The 22,763-nt window shown below is 35.0% G+C and overlaps 1 protein-coding gene and 1 long non-coding RNA gene across 4 annotated transcripts; one reads left to right on the top strand and one right to left on the bottom strand.

Annotated features, from left to right (window-relative positions):
• Positions 1 to 22,712, bottom strand: ARMH1 (armadillo like helical domain containing 1). 3 transcript variants are annotated; one of them, XM_058177541.1, is made up of 11 exons: positions 22,519 to 22,712; positions 16,361 to 16,582; positions 15,973 to 16,041; positions 14,732 to 14,898; positions 12,390 to 12,586; positions 8,925 to 9,009; positions 6,283 to 6,405; positions 5,305 to 5,377; positions 3,507 to 3,636; positions 2,544 to 2,621; positions 1 to 1,257 (listed from the first exon to the last, which is right to left on the bottom strand). In XM_058177541.1, the coding sequence occupies exons 2-11, from the start codon at positions 16,564 to 16,566 to the stop codon at positions 1,039 to 1,041; spliced, it is 1,347 nt and encodes a 448-aa protein (XP_058033524.1). In that variant the 5' UTR covers positions 16,567 to 16,582; positions 22,519 to 22,712; the 3' UTR covers positions 1 to 1,038. The 3 variants fall into 3 exon arrangements, with proteins under 3 accessions (XP_058033524.1, XP_058033525.1, XP_058033526.1); XM_058177542.1 differs by lacking the exon at positions 22,519 to 22,712 and having other exon boundaries at positions 1 to 533; positions 1,143 to 1,257; positions 16,361 to 19,810; XM_058177543.1 differs by lacking the exons at positions 14,732 to 14,898; positions 15,973 to 16,041; positions 22,519 to 22,712 and having other exon boundaries at positions 12,390 to 12,606; positions 16,361 to 19,810.
• Positions 5,254 to 16,324, top strand: LOC131195547 (uncharacterized). The gene is made up of 3 exons (XR_009154478.1): positions 5,254 to 5,763; positions 7,349 to 7,513; positions 14,826 to 16,324. It is a non-coding gene; the product is annotated as an uncharacterized LOC131195547 (long non-coding RNA).
• Positions 22,713 to 22,763: the final 51 nt, after the last annotated feature.

The following is a 22,763-nucleotide window of genomic DNA, read 5'->3' on the forward strand; positions in this document are numbered from 1 at the left end:
AATTCAACAACTCAATGCAATTTTATTTAGCATATGTTTCCTCTTTTAGAGTGTAGGTTAGTTGTACATTATGTAGCTGTTCCACATAATTCATAATGATATGAATTAGGGTTGGGCTATGAAACGGGCCAAAAATTATCCAATGGTAAAAGCCATTTTGTTCCTTAAAGTTTCCTGAGCTTTATCTTCGGTGGTATTGAACGTTGCTACTTGTTGCGAGATTTTGGGAGTTGTAGTTTGGTACAATCTGTGTACCACAACAGATAAAAAAACTAGTCAATAAAAATAGAAATCACTTGTTCCAATGTTGCAAATGCCACAGTTTGTCCTGCAGTTAGATAGCCCTTCATGCTTTCTTCACAGGGATGCATGAAAAGATTTTGAAAAAGGTACTTTGTGCAAAGGGTGCAGAAAAATGGGGAGAAGATTAAAATCAACAATAAACCTAATACTTAAATGAAATTAAGCAAGTGGCTCAAAATGTACTTCACTGTCTTCAGAGTGCCATTCTTCTTCAGGGCTTGATTCTGTCTCTAGGTTGGGGAAAAAAATAATTTCAGTCCAAAAAAAAATCAATTTAGTCTTGAATCTATTACCCTGTTTTCCCGAAAATAAGACATCCCCTGATAATAAGCCTAATTGGGCTTTTGAGTGCATGGCAATAAGGCCAAGAGCTTCAAAAAAAATATAAGACAGGGTCTTATTTTCGGGGAAACACAGTACTGAAGCACTGAACTAATTTTAATCATGTATGTATATGCATACCTATATATACACATGAAGATGGTTCAGTTCAGATCACAAGATTGGTGCTGCAGAAATTAAATAAATGACTATAGACCATTTTATTTTACAATAAAGTTACATCATGGAGATATGATTTTATCCATTTTGGGTCATCAACTGATATTTCCTTCCACAGGTTTTATATACACAAATTCGCACACAAAAACATATAAAAATATTGGGTTCTATATATTGCTCGATTAATCTAAGCAGTTTCTGAATTTAGCTGTAAATTATGTGTTAAATGCTTTTCTAATTCTGCACCAATGGAGAATTTACAATTCCGTAAATTGTATATACAATTCTGTATATATGTTTCTTGTTGTAGACTTTTCCCCATGACTGAAAAAGCATACCTGTTAAAGAAGTGTTTTCTTTAGCCAAACAATCTGCTGGAATATTGACTATATTGGTAGCCAGGATATCAGCCTGTACAGCGTCCATATTCAAGTACAAATTTGCGGCATCTTGCTGAGAAAAGAAAAATGTTCATTTTAATTTGAAAACATGGAGATCACGAATGACTCTTGTGTCTGCCTGTCGCAAAAACATTCAAACTCAATTCTCTACACACCTTCCTAACTCAAATCCCACGATGATTGTTTATAGCACAAATTATTGGAAACAAAGGGCAAGTTCATACAAGTGCATCAATTGATTTCACTTTGATACATGGGCAAGCATATGAAACATTTACAATGGAAAGTTAACATAGGTCTTACTGTAATTATTATGCTGCAGTTTAATTAGACATGAACATGCATATGTGAATCAGATTAATGTCCTGGTCCTTAAATTGGGGGTTTGATGGCCTCAGGTCTTTTGATCACATTGGATATGCCAACTGTGACTAATGAAGTAGGAAAAAAAATCTGTTTTTCATGTGCCCACTCAGTCTCTCGTCACCTTTCAATTATATTCCTCACACCAGAAGAATACTGAGAAATGTAAATCGCTTAGCCAATTTTGCAATCATTACTAGCCTTTATTTTAAGTCCAATTAAATCTATCTTTATGGCTGCTGGGAACTACAACATCTGAGGGGCAAAATATTTCCACTCTTGGTCCTGGCAATGGCAGATTTCAGTAATCTCTAGATAATTAACTTGTCTTTTGAGCTCAATCTACGGCATGCTATGTGTTGTATTCATGCATAATTGGTAGTAATCCAGAAGGTCTTGTCTCTGGATGCTCACCATTCTATAGGGAATTTTTTGGAAATGATTATAAAATGACAAGGCTTACTTAATATGGCACAATTATGCACAGGTGTTATAGTCTATAGGTTTACAGATGTGTCCTTTACCCTTTTAAGCAGTCAGTTCCCTTTGAAAATGCTGTTAATACAAATAAATAATACAAATTTCTCTGAATGTACATTCCCCTGCAATGTAGACTTTAAATATTACTATATTTGTTAATAGTGGAATAATTAATTTTATATATGAATATCAAGCTATTTCCACTGTACCAATAGGAACAACAAAAACATTTTTAGCGAAATTAGTGTAATTATTTTAAAGTTATATATAATATCTGGATTTTATTAAATGCTGATATTCTGATATTTTTTTTTGTAGTAGTATTTCTTTAGTCTGTTTTCCATCAGTGAGATACAGTACTTAGCAGCTATTGAAATATGTTTTAAAAATACATATTGATGTTAATCTTTAATCCTGCCCTTAAAATATAAAACTTTGTACTTAAAATTGAAAATCCATCAGGCAAGCCTGATATACAGGACTGAAAATACATACCATGAATAGCTCGAACAATGTTTCTCCCATGGCCCTCCGAACATAGTTCTCAATCACTATAAACATCTGTACAAAATACTACAAGGAAACATCAGTTCAGCTATAGGAAAAAGCATCACAATTTTGCAAACATTTGAAACATTTACAAAGTGTTTTCCAAAGCACCTCCCTGCTTGAAGTGATAAAGCTGTGACATCTGGAAAGCTAACTGATTTTCTGCATCTCTATGTATATCCACTGGCAACCCTTTTTGCTGTGTCTGTTGCCAAGTGTGCTTTTGTAGACAAGCAGTAGCATTTGAAACACTAACTACTACTCCAAGGAAAGAATGCTTTTAAAAAAACTTCTCTTTTATGACCTTGTAATTCCTTTCTTTGGGGAAGAGTCAGGGTGACTTGATGGAGCTGAGCATTTACTGGCTGGATGTCCTTCTTTACACCACACGGTGTTTGCAAGCAGACAATTTTTCTTTGTGCCCTAGCAGAGAAACATCTGCCACTATCTAGGATTGAACTCTCAACTTTCTGAGTAGGTTGAGAGTTCAATCCTAGGTAGTGGCAGATGTTTCTCTTCAAGGATGCTTCGCTTGTACTAAATCACTGTTGAAATCACTTTCAAATTATTTGCTTAATTAAAATATAAAACCCTATATAAGAATCCTTAGGCAGATTTAGTTGGTATTTGGTTTTTTCTTCCTGTGCTTGTGCTAGAGTGGAGGGAGATGAGGGGAGCTTTACTATCACTAGCTGCCACATTCTGCCAGCTTTACTTAAATATGGAAGCAATCCCTTTTCTACTAACATGTTCCCTCCTTGTCCATTTTGTACTTTGGCCATAGCTTGATCTTGCTTCTATTGAGTTCAACTACCATAATCCTAATTGTAAATGCAAACTCAATTTCAGTTACAGAAATGACAAGAATAAGCTGCATCCAGTTACCCCCTAGTTCCAAATGGTACTTGCCGCTAATGTGATGCTAGCTTGTCTTTGACCATTAGTGTGATCCTTGTTGCCCATGGCACACATAAGACCATGTACCACATTCAAGACGATCAGCTCCTCAGCCACTTCTCTAGATTCCTGGGCCAGAATTCTGGGAGGGGAATATTGAAGAGTTTACAACTAAAATACTAACAGACCGGTTTTGTAAGGTCTGAATGCATGGCTGGTGTTTCAGTTCAACACTGAAGTATTTTTTATGAAGTAATAGTTCAAATAGTGCAGGCTACAGGGGGCCTTCTACCCCCAGCACTCATTTTTGCTGTGCTCAGAACAAGTGAGATGGAAATATTTTTTTTCTCTTTCTTTTTGAATGGGTGTTTAAAGAGCAAAGGGCTGCTTGGGGTTTCTACAAAATCTGTTTTGCCCCTTAAATCTACACAAATCTCACAGAACACTAAATAAATAAATACACCGGATCTTCTTTGGTAATATTCCATTTGCTCTTTCCCCAGTAACAACAGCAGCACCAAAAATAACAATACTGTAACCAGTTAAAAAAAAAAGATGGAATAATAACAGCAACAACAGCATAGTTTAAATATCATTGCATCCTATTCTGATGAAGTAAAAAGCAGTGATTGCACCTGATTTTGCTACTACCATTTATCTGTAAAAATAGTAAAATTATTTTTAAAAAATAGTAAAAAAAGTGGTCCCCCTCCACTTGGGAGTGCAGCAAAACCTGATATGGCCCTTGAGCCGACAAACATTGTGTACTCCACTATAAAAAATGTATTATATGGCATATTGCATAATTTAAATATGCAATTATTGCATAATTTAAATTTGCAAATTTAGTAACACCTAAATCACGTATTTAAATAACCACTTTGCATTTCAAAGATGATAGTCTAAAACAATTAAATATGCCTTCTTAAGGATACCAATAAAGCTCCAAACTACTCAGTAATACTGTCTGTGTACAAGAACACTGTAATAAATACGTGGTAATACTGTCCATATTGCGATGTTAATCAGATGTCAATATGGACATTAAGATCAAGATACCAACAGAGCTCTAGACAAAATAAATAAGGACTCAGTAATACTGTCCCTATTCAATAAAACTGCCATATATAATATTACAATTACTCTGATCCTTGTAAATGACTACTGAGCTTTCATTATTAATTTGGATCGGTATAATGTCTAAAAAAGTATGTCTTAATTATTTCAATTATTTAATTATCCCCTCCTTCAGAACTACCCTTTTATCTTCTCTATTACAATAGCATTTTATAAATGGAAAGTTGCAAAGATTTAAATATATCCCATTAAACAGTATTTGCTTCTTTTCCCTTTCCTTTGTAATTGTGATAAAAGTCTTAATTATAAAACATTATAGAAACAATAAACAATCCTTTCCAGGGAAAGATTGAAGGTAAACGAGATCCAGGCAGAAGAAGAACATCATGGCTTCAAAATCTAAGGGACTGGTTTGGACAAAACTCAGCAGCACTTTTTCATGCGGCTGTTGACAAAATAGGATTGCCAACATGATTGTCAATGTCTGATGACATATATGGCCCAAGAAGAAGACAATAGAAACAATGGTCGTCTCCATTATACCAAGCAGGAATACATGTAAAATGTTTGTCAAAACAACTAATTTTTTTCTTTAAAAGTTATCTGAAGGGAGTCTGTATCTTACTTGTTCTGGTTTACCCTTGGACCTGGTGGTTCCTTGTACCCCTTCTGCTGGAGGAGGAGCTGTTTAAAATGTTTAGACAGCTAGTTGCAGTAACTAAAAATTTCTTACCCAATGGTTTTGGCTGCTGCAGCTTGCTGAACATATGCTGGCAAGGATTCTATCAGGTGCAAAGAGCCTGCTTCTGAACAGATGATACAATATAGAAATCAGATACAGTACCTCATAGCTTTCCCAAAGTTTTGTTTTTGATTTGAGTAGGAGCCAGGTAGAACATTCTTAATCAGATTTCCCAAGAAAAAACATTTCCAAATTGTCCAACTTTTAAACAGCAGCAGTATTTGACTTGTATAGCTATTTTTCATTTCAGTAGTAAAGGGCAGGGACTTTGATTTTTTGACTTTTCAGCAATGTTGGTGTATGTTTTCTTTTGAATAACACAGTCCTCTGCCCAGCATTCCCAGCATATGCAACTACAATCAATGGTGAAGTTTTATAATGGGATCTACCTCCTTAGAACCGCAGGCTCAAGTTTCTGAAATTTGGAATCTGATGGATCAATGGTAAAAGGTATGGATTTAGTTAGATAACATATATTACATGTTGCTCCCTCTGATAGCAATTTTTCCATCTCCTCATGCAAATACAGATATAACTGTAGGTAGTCCTTGACTTATGACCACAACAGCCCAAAATTTATGTTGTTGAGAAATTTGTTAGTGAATTTTGCCCCATTTTATGACCTTTCTTGCCACAGTTAAGTGAACCACTGCAGTTAGACGAGTAACACAGTTGTTAAGTGAACCTGGTTTCCCCATCTACTTTGTTTATTAGAAGCTCACAAAAGCTGATCACATGACCCTGGGATACTGCAACCATCATAAATATGAGACAGTTGTCAAGCATCTGAATTTTGATCAGAAAACCATGATGCTGCTGCAATGGCTGTTAGTGTGAAAAATGGTCACAAGTCACTTTTTGTCAGTGCCATTATACTAAATACTGTTGTTAAGTCGAGGACCACCTGTATAAAAGTAGGAACCATCTTCCATACAGACAAATTCAAATACCACTGTTCCACAATATTACCTTCCAGGATTCTTGCTTGCATCTTGGCTGTCTCCTGCCTTGATGGCTTTAGTAATGTAACCAAGCCTTTTAGCAGAGCTGGTCGCACATCATAGGCCATAAGGTCCTTGATCAGTTGAATAGCTACAAGAAGGAAGGTATCAAAATTCCTATTTTGCCAAAAGCTAGTTTTAATTAGATAGTATCTCTTATACATGGGTGTCAAAAAGGGGCAGATTTCAAAACCCATCGCTACTGGTTTGCTTGTGGGCACGTGCAGAAGCCTCCGGGCGGGTGGGTGAAGCCTCCCACCGCAGCCACTGGTTTGCCCGATCTGGGGCAAAACAATAGCAACCCACCACTGGTGTCAAACTCTCAGCATCACGTTGCCATCATGTGACGTTTTGCAATGTTTTTTCCCCTTTGCGGAGCTGGGGTGGTGTGGCCTACACGTGACACATCCAGCCACCAATTTGACACCACTGTTCTTATACAATACAGCCTCAGTTTTTTTCATGTCCTGGGTAAAACAATTATGATGCAATTTATCTTTAGATTTTCTATTTTATCCCTTAAAGAGAACAAGTCCTTTTAAAACAAACTCATTAAAACATATTATAGATCATTTTTGTTGTGTTTAATGGAAGTGTGTTATAGTCTAAAATTCATCTCAGTAGGAAGATCATTATGACATGAACATTCAGCCATGAATTTCCACCCAATAATTGGACATGCCCTTACGGTGTGTTTTGTGTTCTGACCCCTTTTACTAGAGAAATCAGCACAGTATAAATAATTGTCTTTTTTAAAAATATAATTAAGAGAGAAAGTCTAAAATAATACTATCAAGCTGCACAGCTAGTAATACAATTCCTTTCATTTTGAAATATAAAGCAAAACAGTGGTTGAAAACTGAAAATATAAAAGAATCAAGGAAATCTATTTGTAGTAAAAATAAATAATGAATTTATATGTTATTACCCCAGATAGGGTTGGTGTTCTAATCCCAGTGTTTTTTAATTTCTATGTCAATGATTTACCAGGGTTTCTATTTTATTTTATTATTTTATTTTATTTTATTGATAAGGTTGCAAGATTAATCAATCAATAAACTACTACTACCACATTATTATCCAGATCCAGAGGAAGACTATACAGCACTCATAGAGGATGCATCCCCTTTTATACTCCTGATGATATATCTCAGCTTTTAAGATCAATATAGAGTAGGACTAATGGAAAATGTGGAAAGGTAAGGAAATATACATAAGAATTTTTAAATAAAATCTCTTAATGTAGAATAAACAAGTGGTAAAACTCCAATTAAGATGTGAAATATTGTAGTTCTTATAGATTCAAATAAACTCATACTTATATAATTATTTATTTATTTATTTATTTATTTATTATATTTGTATACCGCCCTTCTCCCGAAGGACTCAGGGCGGTTCACAGCCAATAAAAAACACAATACATAGAATACAAATTAAAAACTATATAAAATTAAGAGAGAATAACATAATTTACAACTGTCTATTAATAAATTTTGAGAAATTGATACTAAATTGACCTCCAAAATGTACGTGTAAATACAGGAAACAGATACAGGAAATCCTTTCCTAAGTTTGAAAGAATCATGAGAAATTAGCTGGGAAAATACCTGGATAACGAATGACAAGTGCTGCAGAGTTCAGGGAAATTTCTGACAGCTTCTATGCAGGAATTATATTGGAAGATTTTGTACTGATAGCACTGGTTATTATTTCATAATTATGCAACAAAATGTTAGAGGGCTTATAAAGAGAAGAGAACAATCTTTCACTATTGGTGAATATATGACTCTACTACAAAAAGTATTGGATGTTTTCATAAGTTGAAGAAATAAGATATTCTTATTTCTTATTATCTACAGAGGGATTGTATTCGTTTTATAAAAGATAGTCTTACTCTCTCAACTCACTGGATATGTGAAAATAATATGATGTGTAACAAGATAACTTTGATAGTGAATTTGTAAAATGTCATAAGTTTAAGAAATTTATTTAAACAATTAAAATTTAAAAATACTGATTAGTAACATAAAAATATTTATTTTCCTATGAAGGCAGTCATTTTGTTTATTTCCTATTTATATTGATATATTGATCATCAATTGTGTTGTAAATGTTGTACCTTGATGAACGTATCTTTTCTTTTATGTACACTGAGAGCATATGCACCAAGACAAATTCCTTGTGTGTCCAATCACACTTGGCCAATAAAATTCTATTCTATTCTATTCTATTCTATTCTATTCCTATTAGTCTCATAGATCTCTTGGCTTTGTTGCCACCTATTCAATAAAACCAGACAAACATAATCAATGCATACATGGGTTGACTTCCTTGACAACAAGGTTAACTACTATAATGGGTGGTATAGGCAAAATTTCTGAAATGACTCAGGTAAGGAAAATGTGATGGTTATTTATATGAGACTTCATATTGCATGTAACATTTGTTTTACATATAATCTTAGTTTTCAAGACAGTTCCCTTCTCATCACCCCTGCTTTAGAAATGTTAGAATTACTCATTATTTCATTTAAACTCTGATTTTCAATTTTCAGTAAACATATTTTCCTTAATATAACAGTTGAAGAGATGAAAAAAAGCATAGTTTTACCTTCATACTGTACCTCGAAATTCAGAGAGCGAAGCACACTCAGCACAGAATCAACAATGCTCAGATGGGCTTTCCCCACAATTGACTGGCAAATTAAAGAAGAAACAGGGGAGCATTATTTCCCAAATTGGATTCTCTGAAATAATATATCCATCTTAGAATGCTCCCAAAAAAAATTCTTATTTATTTAATTATTTTTCATATTTTTGAACTGCCCATATACCTCAGAGAGCATGTGCCCAATTAATTTGGAAAATACATGTCAGAAGCATATAAATATTTAGATTTAGCATGTTCCAATAGATACCCCTTTGACCAACAAAGCTGAATTCCTTTCTGCCACAGATTACCTATTTGCCTTGAACAATTCTGAACTTGCTTTTAGTGTTAATTTTATTTATTTATTTTATTTATCATTTGTGAGTCTGGGTAGCATAAAGAATGCCAAAACATAACATAACCAGTACCACAAAGCAAAAAAATAAAACAAATCAGGAGATGACACAAGGTAAACTGCAAGGGAGACAAAACAGTAATGGTGTCGTATATATTTTTAGTTTTAATCATCTCTATTTTAATGCTGATTTTTCTATTTTAAATGTCTGTTTTTATATATCTATGTATTCTTTTTTACCACCTATTGTACATCACCATGTGTCACTTTTCATGAAATGGAAGGGCTATATAAATTTAATTAATAAATACATAATAAATATTCAAATCATATGTAAATGTATAATGGCAAATGGGTACCACTCACTGAAGTTACCTTTGCAGGCACATATATCATTAAAAGCATGCATATAAAGTACTTTCAAAATTAAGCATATTTAAGAAATATGCCTGAGAAATAAATACCTCTGGCAAAGAACTCTTAAGTAGGTATTAAAGCAGAGCATAAATTTCAAGAAAATTATGCGCAATGGCCTGGTTTTAAAATATTTCACATGTCCAATAGAACAATAAAGTCAAATTTTCCCAGATATGGAGTGCCCTCATAATGCTGCAAGTTGCCAGAAGGCACAGTTACATTTTATCATTATTAAAGTTATGTCATTCTTCAGGTGAAAAATAGTAGCTGGCTAAAGAACGTCCAGTGGTTATTATTTGAGTAGCTATTTGAACCCATGATTTCTTAAAATTAATTTTACTAAGGATGTGAAAGGCAAATCTTGGTTGAGGAGCTGACAACTTCCTGGCATTAGTTCTGTTAATTGTCACATTTTTGCTGATAAAGATATTGAGATAGCATTTAGCAAAAGGATTTTACTGTCATCTCTGTTTCAAATAATATAATTATTTTTCACTAGCAAATCACATGTCAATCCCTCAAGGATGTATTGATATGACAAGTCAGAGGCCCTAATTATTTTTATTAGACAAGATTTGTTTCAGATAGGAAAACCAATTCCATTCAATTTGGGTTTCAGAGAGGGAGATATATTCAGGTGGTACAGCATAAATAAATAGTTGTACAAAGACTTAAAAATGAACATTTATTAAAGCAGACTTTCAGACTCATTTTGTTGGAAATATATATTATTTCCCTAAATTGATAGGTAGGACATATGTGGGCATGTATGTGTTTCTGTGTATATTCGCACAAAACATATGCACCCCAAAGCAAAAATGGGAGAAATGAAAAACATTAAGGTCAGAAGGAATTACAATATAATACAGACTATGAGAATTGTGCAAAAGCCTAAATGTGCAAGTAGTCCTCGACTTACAACAATTCGTTTAGGGGCCATTCGAAGTTACAACAGCACTGGAAAAAAGTGACTTTATGACTGTTTTACACACTTACAATCTTTGTAGCATTTCCATGGTCATGTGATCACCTTCTGTGACCTTGGCAACTGGCATGTATTCATGAAGGTTGCAATGTCCCAGGGTCATGTGATCACCTTTTGCAACCTTTTGACAAGTCAGTGGCGAAGCTAGATTCACTTGACATTTATGTTACTAACTTAACAACTGCAGTCATTCACTTAACAACTGTGGCAAGAAAGGTCGTAAAATGGGGTAAAACTTACTTAACAGCTGTCTTGCTTAGCAACAGAAATTTTGGTCATAAGTTGAGGACTATCCGTAGGCAACACTGCTAACCAGGCACTGTAAGAGTTAGACTTAGACAAAGGGCATATCCGGGTTGGGGTAAATCAAAAAGTCAAGATGATGGCCACCATCGTGGAGTTCTGGCCATCACTTGAATGTTTTTAACTGCCCTACAGATGTTCCTACATCATAGCTTGCATTTTTGTATTGCATTTTCTTTCTGAGATTAGCCCCCACCCCTTCCATGATTTATCTTACATGATTACCAATTTGATGACATTTTAGACATCAGGGGAAAAATTCTGTTTTACTAAAATTTATGCATAATAAATTCATTGTGGCTAGAAGATGCAGATGTGGAAACAGCATCTTATTGGTCCAGCCTGCATACAGGTGCAGGGAACTAGAGCCCTGGGGGTGCACCCATCTCTTTAGTTGCTGGTGACCATGCTACTGGTCTGACTAAAAAAAAAGAGAGAAGGAAAAAATGAGAGGAGAGAGAAGGTCTGTGCAAAACAGAGTGGCTGGAGAGAAAGGCTGGAAAGTGAGGTTAAATGAGTGTGCAAAGCAATGGTCGGTTTCTGGTTGAGAAGGGAGAAGAAAAAATCTATGGCTGACTTTCCTGGAAGAAGAGAATATGGAGAAGATATCAGTACCCAAAACTCAAGACAGAATGGAGGGAATTATCATCGCTGGTGAAGCCCTGGTACCTGGGGAATAACTGGGAGAAGACTCTGATTAGAGATTGTTTCCCTAATTCCCCTAATAAGCCGTTGCTGAGCAGATCCAGGAGAAAAGTCAACGGTGTGAAGCATATTACAGTAAATAATTACAGCCGGTTCCTTTTTTCTCATTTCCTCTTGGTAAACCCAGAAATGAGGAAGGAAGATGAGTAAAACAGAGGCAAAGCAGGAGAACTAGCAGGGGATAATCTCTCGAGGGAAGATTTAGGAGAAGCCTGAGATCCAAATATGTTGTTTATACCTGTTATAAATATCTGCTTTAAACAGCCTCACTGTAAATAGTAAAAAAAGCATAAAAGTCTCCAGTCTTCTTTCCGTCTCAGAGGGTGTGCCATCCTCACATTGCAAAATACACCTCCAGTTCAAAAAAAGAATGCTGTAACACTGTGACAATGCTAAAATTAAAACTTATTCTAAAATCATGCCTAAAATAATGGAAGTGTCATGTTGCAAAGAAGTGCAGTGTAACTCACAGTGTAGCTATAAAAAGCTTTCTATTTCATTCTAAGTTATGAGCAAATGTCTTGACAGTTACACTGTTACTGTTGGTCACTGCATTAGCAAATCTATCAACTGATTTTTTTAAAGGAAATAAAATTCTATACAATCCATAAAATTGAGGTTGCATACAAATACCTTCCCACTTCCCATTTATTTGGCTGACCTGTATCATCCTGAGTGTTTGTAGTGACAGCTGCTGGGCTTTGGGAGAAGTGCACTTTAAAAGAGCAATCAGTCCTTTATACACCTGATTTTGATATTTGGGGTTGCCATGTCCTAATGTATCCAGAAGAATCTGCACTTGCTCTTGTGTCGCTTCTGACTTGGAAGTGGCAAAAAATTCAGCAATTGATCTCACACCTGTTGTAGGAAAAAGCTTCCTGAACAAGTAGGTTAAGAAAAAGCTGCCAATATTGAGTCCCTTTGAACTCATAAGCAATATCAATTAATCAATAAAAACAACCAAAACTAGACTATAGAGCGGGGGTCCCTTTAAGACTTGTGGACTTCAACTCCCAGAGTTCCTCAGCCAGCTTTGAAGTCCACAAGTCTTAAAGGAACAAGGTTGGAGACCCCTGATTTAGGAGTCCCAAGCTATGAAGAACTGCAATAATTACATTTGAAAAATTGATTGGAAGAGTTGAATGACTTAGTTGGACAACTGGTCAAAATTCTTTTCTGACATTGGATTTAATGCTGCAGGTCCAAAGTCTACGTGGCAATGTAGGATTTGACACTAGCACAATATTATCGATAATGCTTTCTTTTCTACTACACTTTGAGCAGGTTTTCTTTTTGCTACCGGTAGTTACAAAATACCATAAAGTAATGCATAAAGGTCAGAATTCAATTCAGATGAGAGACAAACTCAGCATAACATGAAATGTGTAAATAATAGATTTTACGTTTCTAAAATGGAAATATCAACACCTATGGAATGCAGATGATTTGGTGATTAGTGATGATTAGTGGAGAAAAAGGAATCAAGCCTCTCCCCTCCCATAATCCTAAATGAGCTTCATAAAATGCTCTCATTAAATAGTTTTTGACAATGACTTAATTCTACAATCCTAATGATGATTGATCGAATACTTTTTCAGTTTTTAAAATATCAAATTTGTTCTAAACACTACAGACTATATTCAGTATATGCTGTTTTGGAAGCAAGGAACTGTTTCTTGCAATATCTGGCTTTTTAAGTAGGCCATTTTCTGAAACTGTGCTAGTTAAAGCCTACAATCCTTATGCAAAGTTAATTCAACTAATTCCGTTGGGATTACATCTCAGTTTCACAAACGCTTGTGTGTTTGTTTTCAATGGTGGAATTCAATTTTTTTTACTAATGGGTTCTGTGGGTGTGGCTTGGTGGGCATGGCAGGGAAAAGATACTACAAAATCCCCATTCCCTCCCTACTCCTCGGGGAAGGATATTGCAAAATCTCCATTCCCACCCTACTCTGAGACCAGTCAGAGGTGGTATTTGCTGGTTTTCCGAACTACCCAAAATTTCCCCTACCAGTTCTCCAGAACCTGTTGAATAGCACCCCTATTTGTTTTATACAAAGCTAACTGGGGTCCTTACGGATAGATGCCAACTGTTACTAAATTACATCTTCCAGCATCCTCATAATTGGTTGTACTGGCTGGGACTGTGGGAATTTGTGATTCAGCATCTGGTCTCTACATGTTATGTATCCATATTTTAGAGAAAAGAATAAACAGAATGGATGATATAGAGAGTGAGCAGTAGCAATAGCACTTAGATTCATATACCACTTTACAGTGCTTTACAGCCCACTCTAAGCGGTTTACAGGGTCAGTATTTTGCCCCCAACAATCTGGGTCCTCATTTTACCCCACCTCAGAAGGATGGAAGGCTGAATCAACCTTGAGCCTGGTGAGATTCGAGCTGCCAAATTGCAGGCAGCCAACTATCAGCAGAAGTAGCCTGCAGTACTGCACTCTAACCACTGCACCACCGCAGCTCTTATAGGATATAGGAAAGATATTTATTTATTTATTTTATTTATTTATTTTGTCACACAATATATATAAGCATAAGCATTAAATAATTATACATTATATAAGATATAGACATACTATAGATACTGATCATAGATACTGTATAGAGATCTAAAGATATATGATAATGGAATTAACTTTTCATATTCTAGTAATTGGAATGCTCAAAGGGAATTTCAGAAAGTTAACAATTTGCAGCAATTTAAAAAGGGAATTATGCTTCAATTAACTCTATGCATGGCTCTAACATACTGCAATTAAAAAAAGGCATAATACCTTATTGAAGGAAAACATTCTTATGAAGATCAAAAACTTCCAGTGTTTTAAAATTAATGTAAATTGGATCACTGAAATGATTTATCATTCTGCTGAATTACAGAAGGGAAGCAATTCTTTTTTTTCAATGAAGTTCAGTGTGAGAAAATAATTATCCTGATACCTCAAACTGCTTTTCTTAAACAACAGATGTTGAAATAAGCCTACCATAGCTTTCACAAATAAGCTCTTTGAATTTCCTGCCAGATTTTGCCACTAACTGAAGAAGTTTTACAGACTCCATTTTATCTTCCTCTTTCAGTTGTTTCAGCCCAAGTATTTCCAATAATGTGAGGATACCACCAATTTCCAGGAATTCAAGAATATACCTCTGGCTGCAAAAATTTAAAGAACAAAACAAAATGCTTTATGGCAATTCTGTATATGTGTGTGTGTGTGCATGTGTGTATAAAGAATACTATTTAACACTACTTCACTTACTCCCAGAGATGCTGTTGATGCCTTCTCAGTAAACTGTCACCATTCTCAATGTTTCTCTTTTTTGTGATGACATACAAGTTAGCAATGCTTTTATCACAGAAAATTAGAACTTTCAATTTCCATTTAACATGCAGCAATTTGCATCCCATTCAGACAAACTGAAAGGGATAGTGGTTCAGATTTCATCAAAATGCTTTCAAGGGAATTGCTTCTATCCTTGGTATGCAGTTATACTGCATAATTTCAAATGTGATAAAATCTGCAAATGTATCATAAAGAATTATATAACATTTCACCAATCTGGGATAGGCTACTATTTAGGCAGTATATCCATGATGCCACCAACGAATATTTAAAACAGTAACCATATTTTATTTTCAAGAACTTGTAAATAAGTACTGGTAAATGTCTTCAGAAAGCAAAGTGCAGAAAACAGAAATTCATCAAACAAGAAAATGCACAAGCATAACCAACAGAACTTCCTATACAGATAGTCCTCAACTTAGAACCATTCATTTGGTGACCATTTGAAGTTACAACAGCACTGAAAAAATGACGTATGACCATTGTTCACACTGATGACCATTGCAGCATTCCCATGGTCATATGATCAAAATTTGGACACTTTGCATTGCATGTATTTATGGTTGCAAATGTCCCATGATCATGTGATCACCTTTTCACTCTTCTAGCAAGCAAAGTCAATGGGGAAGCCTCATTCACTTAACAGCTATGCTACTAATTTAACAACTGCACTGATTCACTTAACAATTGTGGCAAGAAGTGTCATAAAATGGGGCAAAATTCAGTTTACAACTATTTTGCTTAGCAACAGAAATTTTGGGCTCATAACTACTTGTATATCCTTTGATAGCACAAGGAGAAGATAAAGAACATTCCTTCTTTCAACAACAAAGACTAAAAATTGTAAGTTTCCTCCAACTCCTGAAAATGGTACATTTACTCACCCACTTGCAGCTGAAAGAAAGATGCCAATTGATTTTAACTGTTTTTCCAGGCATGTTCCGTACATATAGCTATTATGACTTAGTTAAGGCTTTTATTTTAATATATTCTGCTGAATAAACCTTAGCTGAATTTATTTTTTCCTTATCCTCTTTGTTCTTTTTAAAGCCATTTACAAAAATTTTGTGTATGGGCGTAACAAGTTATTTTGTCATGAAAGAATAAAAAAAGTGAATACCCTTTCAGAAATTTATTTCTTTATCTGAGACTACAACTTTCAAAACTGTGCTTCTGGGGTAATTAAATATATAGCCCATCCTGGTAATTACAACATTGTTTCACAATATTTTCTTGTTGTTCTACCTGACCATCAATTCTCCAAATGGATACGTTAGCCGGAGCCAGGCAGTTATTCGTGCTAGAAACAAACTGGCTCCTTGAGAGAATTCTATCTCAAGTTCTGGACCAGTCTTGCCTTGGTTAGCAAGAATGAAATTTTCAAGAATTTGTTTTCGAGTAACTTTGCCAGCACTATCCCATTCTTGTAGGAAAGTTATTAATCTACTGATTGCTGCTTGCTCCTTTATAGAAGTCATATCCGGTATAGTTTTTCTAGTGAGAAAATGAAAAAGAGAGATTAAGACTTTATTAGATTACTATTTGCAACCTCAGAAAATGCTCAGAGATTCTATCTAGTTTGATCACTTACAGAGACAAGAGGTCCTTTCTACGTTTCATCATATAATAGCTTTCAAAAATAATTACACACTTTCATATTTTTGAAAGAATTTGCTCATACATTTTAATATTTGATAACTTTATTCCAAATATGTAAACCCTTTCTACTGCAGCAAAAGCATTTCTTTCAATCTATTTTCCCAAGGCTTTTTAGTTAAGATAGGTCTCAGCCACTTTCTTAGGTGTTTCAAAAATCATGCCACTGAAGCATGTGCTTATACACACACATACTTAAGCCTGACTAGGTGGCTCAGTGGTAAGACAATGAGCTTCTCAATCAGAAGGGACGGCAGTTCGGTGGTTTGAATCCCTAGTACAGATTTGTGTAAGCAGGAGGTTGGACTAGATGACCTCCAAGGTCTCTTCCAACTCTGTTACTGTTACATACATCAATACAAAAAATATAAATAATAAAATTAGTATGTATCAATCAAAGAGAAAAGTGTAACTTTAATTATATTGAACCCTAAATAGACATTTTTATATAATGAGTACAGAAAAATCTGACTCAAAGAAACAATAAATCTTGAAAGTTTATTTTATAAAGGTTATTGGTTATTTTATACCAATCTGCCCACTGAAGAATATTAATTATAACTTAATTGTAGCCAATATAACATAACATAACATAACATCAGAGTTGGAAGGGACCTTGGAGGCCTTCTAGTCCAACCCCCTGCCCAGGCAGGAAACCCTACACCATCTCAGTCAGATGGTTATCCAACATTTTCTTAAAAATTTCCAGTGTTGGAGCATTCACAACTTCTGAATATATTATCTCAATTTTGACATTTTCCCAAATGGTCTTAAAAATCCAACAAATTATTTGGATGAATCTCCGGTTCAGGATTTTGAATGGGAATGAAAACTACCTATTGTTCTTTCTGATATATAACAGAAATATTTCAAGACCAGAATCCAAGCCAACTTTCAATTACATAGTTTTAGATTTACTAGCTAATAGCCTGATTCAAGAAGTTGGCAAACTTGGTGAAGTGATTCAGAATGATTAATTAAAATAGATCCAAAGCAAACTCCCTACACAGCCATTTTAGTAGTAATATCATTATATCTCCACTAATTTCCTTTACTAAAGATTATTCACAGCTCTGGTTTCTTCATGTTTTCTTTTTATCTTAATATTTTCATAAATTTGCAACATTTTTTCAATCCCATTCAAACTAAAACATATTTTCAAACCTTGCAGCTTGATAATAAATGCATATTTAATAAGAACATGTATTTATGTTCTACACATGGAACAAAAACTCACATTTGATTTTTACCCAAGAATGTTGGTATTAACAGTTAGGAAAAAACTATAATTCGGGCAACATTAAACCTATGTAAATAATTTATAAAATCTTCAAAAGCACAGAAATCTATTACAAAATTAGGAAACTGATCTGTAGGAGCTTTTGTCTATGGCAGAATACCTACCTTTCTATCTATCTATCTATCTATCTATCTATCTATCTATCTATCTATCTATCTATCTATCTATCATCTATCTATCTATCTGTCTGTCTGTCTGTCTAAAAAGTTCAAAATAAATCAGTTTTTTCAAAGAGTTATGACTGAAAATGCATTAGCCATAACTAATATTCATGCTGACAAGAGAACAAAATGTAAAGGTCATGTCTCAATTATTTCATTTATAGAAAAATTCTGAACTGTTACTTATAACTAATATTTGCATTTTAAAAAAATATAAATTTTATTGAGCTGTCCTTATTTAATTTATAGCTCAGTGTGGTATATCTACTGTATGTCCTCAAAGTTACTAAGAACTTTAAAACCTAAAACAAGCCCACATTCATAAAATCGGATTTCCCTTTTTTCTTGTAAACAAAGAGTTCTGTCACTATTTAAAAAAAGAGAATAAAGTTATTCAACATATGGATAAACAATCAGCAGATTAAAAAAAACTAGGTATAGAATCTATGCTAAAGAAATCCACTTCAAATTGAAATAAATATATCATATATATTTATAAGAGTTCCGAAAGTGTCAATTTAAGACTGCATTATTATTGATAATAATTAATACTACCTAATAATATGTAGTTAGAGTACAACTTCCACTTCTTCCACTAAGATATTGGAAAGGGGAATTTAATTCCTTTCTATCTTGCAACTTTCACGCCTTCAGACAGTTAGTGAAGGAACAGTTTGGAGAGGCAATAGAATAATTTAATAATGAAAGAAAAGAAATAATGGGTAAATAAAGTCCCTTTACACAAGATAGATTTCTCCTGATTCTATACTGGATTTCATCCACGCTGTGAATAGGAAACCAAATGATGAGAAATAGTATATTCTGAACAAAATGAGCAAATAATCATAAATTCAGTATGACAATTTTAGCCTTTGGGAACTTCAAGCCAATAGGTTAAATTGGTTAATTATTACATATGTCAGACGGTATCAGCCAGCTAGACTTTTTAAGTGCTAGGGTCCATTTTCTTGTTACTAGATTTTGTTCTTTTAATGACATCCAACTAGCTGAAAAATATATTGTTCATCTTAACTTAACAGTCATAATTTGAGAACCTTAGGAAATAGAAACCAGCAATTCTATTAATTTTAATTAGGCTGTCTTCCCAGAAACAGCTCTAGCAAATTTAATAAAATGTTACCCTATTTCTTAAATTCCTCCATTAACTACATTTTCTAATTTAGCTAACAAGAAATGAGATATGGAGATTATATCCAGAGTAAGATAGCAGTACTGTAGGCTATTTTCTTATACAATTCTCTTTTCATAGCACATTTACTATTTATTTTTAGATAAATAGCATTTTGGAACTATACTTCTACATATTTCTGGACTATAATCTGAATTCAGATCCCTTTTTCAAACTTTTCTGTATAATTCTCCAAGTAGTACGTATACGTATATGTATATAATATAATATATTGTTTCCTGGAGGCTGCCTATTTATTCCACATGGCAATTAACATGCTCATTGCTTTTTTGTATTCAGCTGAAACTTGAGATATCTTTGTCTTACTGAAGTATTAAATTGGTTAAAAGAATCAAGTAATCTTTCCATTAATCCCATAATTAGACTTGAAAATTGGAAGTATTATATAACTCTTAAAAGCAAAAAAACCCCTCCAAAATATCACCTTCAGTTGGTGATCAGTATCCTTTTGTTTGTCATCTTTTCTTGATTATTAATTTCTGGCAACCACACCAAATGATTCAACTGCGTAAGATATTATACAAAACTGTTTAGCACATTGTATTAATTGATCTATCCATGGTATATTTATTCATGGTTGTGTTCTTATTTTGTCCAAGTAAACACTGTATGACTGTAACTTTGTTGCTGGCAATCCTTATGATTTATATTGATATATTGACCATCAATTGTGTTATAAATGTTGTACCTTGATGAACGTAACTTTTCTTTTATGTACACTGAGAGCATATGCACCAAGACAAATTCCTTGTGTGTCCAATCACACTTGGCCAATAAAAATTCTATTCTATTCTATTCTATTCTATTCTATTCTATTTTGCTAGATGTTTAAATGGTTTAATGGGATCAAACAATTTGAAATTTATACAATACCACTGAAAAAGAAAAACAAGAAATCCAAGAACTGGTTTGGTTGCACAAACATCTCTCTGATAAACTGAAGGACAAAAAGGACAAGTTCAAAAAATGGAAAGAGGACATATAACTAAAGCGGAATACCAGTAAATAGACCAAACTTGCAATCAGGAAAGTTAAGGCTGAGATTGAAATAACATTTGCAACAAATGTGAAAAATTTTAAGCAGTCACTGGACAGCCACTAGTATGAAATAGTATAGGGTTTTCTGCTTGAGCAGAGGATTGGGCTAGAAGATCTCCAAGGTCCCCTCCAACTCTATTATTCTGTTATGATATTCTGGATAAAATTCATCTCATTTTAATGTTTTGTAAGAAATAGCTATTCCAAATATATGCATTTATTTTAATTATGCATAATATGAAACAAGCATTTCTGTTTTAGCTTTTTAAACTCATAATATGCAACAGCATTAAATACTGTTGGCAACCACACATTTCTTTTAATGAAATTTATTCTTTGAAAACTAATTGGCTGCTTCAGGTCTTATTTGTTCAAGTTGACTTAAGACTTGACAATGCAAAAACATTTTAGATAATTGAGCCCAGAGGGCAAGGATTACAGCACAATACATCCTTAGAAATAGCTGAGTACTACCAGCAAAAAAGAGCAATTTAGATTTAACTTTACTAATCTGTATACTGGACTGCTCAATTAGAGCAATAGCTAGAAACTCCACTTGTTAACAGAAAACAACAGCAGCAGCAAACAGCTTGTGGCTTCATAGATATATTTTCCTGGAAACAATATAAAGGTAGTCCTCGACTTACAACAGTTCACTTAGTGACTGAAAAATGTGACTTATACCTGTTTTTCACACTTATGACCAATGCAGCATCCCCATGGCCATGTGATTTGCATTCAGATGCTTGATAACTGACTCACATTTACGACAGTTGCAGGGTCCTGGGGTCATGTGATCACCCTTTTAAAACCTTTTGACAAGCAAAGTCAATAGGGGAATCAGGTTCACTTAACAACTGTATTACTAGTTTAACAACAGCAATGATTCACTTAACAAATGTGGGAAGAAAAGTTATAAAATGGGGCAAAACTCAATAAATTATTGTCACACTTAGCAACATAAATTTTGGTCATAAATTTTGGTCGTAAATTGAGGACTACCTATGTAAGTACTTTACTGGTGCCTTCTGCCTGGACTTTTTTATTTATTAATTTATTGACTTCTCAGTGTTCTGCAGCTCTGAAATTTCCCGAAAACCTTTCCTGAATGTCAAAACAAGAGCAGCCCTTTTAGCATTTTGAGTTAAAGTTGTCTTGGTGCTATTTATCACTTAGCTGGTTTTCTTGTAGGATAAGAAAAAAACCCTAACAATATTCCCAGGTGGGTTTTTGCAAAACCTTGGGCTGAAAACTGACCCCAGCCCTCCAACAGTAAAACCCTTGTTGCTTTCAGGTCTGTGGTGAGAATTATTCCACCATGCAGTTGTTAGGGTCACAGTACCCTACTCTTCTTTTAAGAAGAAATTGGACTGCCATTTGTCAGAGATGGTGTACTGTAGGGTTTCCTGCTTGGTCAGGGGATTGGACTAGATCAGGGGTCTCCAACCTTGGCAACTTTTAAGACTTGTGGACTTCAACTCCCAGAGTTGAAGTCTACAAGTCTTAAAAGTTGCCAAGGTTGGAGACCCCTGGATTAGATGACCTACAGTACAAGATCCCTTCCAACTCTGTTAATCTGTTACAACAAACCCTACTCTGTCTGTGTTTGTGTATAAAACACAAAACCTCGTTTTCAACGGACAAACGCTTGCCATTTTAGTTCGGTTTTGCCTCCTCTTCCTATGTTTCTTTCTCAGAGACCAGCCGTGAAGTACAAAAAATATAACCGAAGCTTAAAAACTTCCATTGCTTAGGGGCCGCCTAAAACAGAGGTCTCCAACCTGGGCAACTTTCAGCCTGGCGGACTTCAACTCCCAGAATCCCCCAGCCAGCAAAGCTGGCTGGGGAATTCTGGGAGTTGAAGTCCGCCAGGCTGAAAGCTGCCCAGGTTGGAGACCGCTGGCCTAAAAAGCCCCCAAAGCTCGCTCGGCTTCAGGCTACTAACTGACACTTACCCAATGTTCCCCAGCCGGCCCGCCCGCCCCTCCCTCCCTTTCCGGTCTCCGCTTTTGAGAATCCCTATTTTCAATGATTGTCGCTTTTCCTCAGATAAAGTTTCCAGTACCACGCGTCGCGTCCCCGGCTTAAAAATAAACTCCGCTCCGCACTTTTTTTTCCGGTCGGGGTGTCCTTCGACTCAACAGCAGAGGATCCGAGCGGCTCTTCTCCTCCCGCGGGGCGGAGCTGGGGACTCGGTTGCTAGGGCCGCTAAGTTGCTAAGGGAGAGCGCGGTTAGAATTGTCGCGCGGCCGCACGCACGCGCGCGCGCTCGGCCATCTTTCCTGTGCGGGTGGACAAAAAGTCGGGCAT

Source organism: Ahaetulla prasina, chromosome 3 (genome assembly GCF_028640845.1).
Source record: "Ahaetulla prasina isolate Xishuangbanna chromosome 3, ASM2864084v1, whole genome shotgun sequence".
Lineage (NCBI taxonomy): Eukaryota > Metazoa > Chordata > Lepidosauria > Squamata > Colubridae > Ahaetulla > Ahaetulla prasina.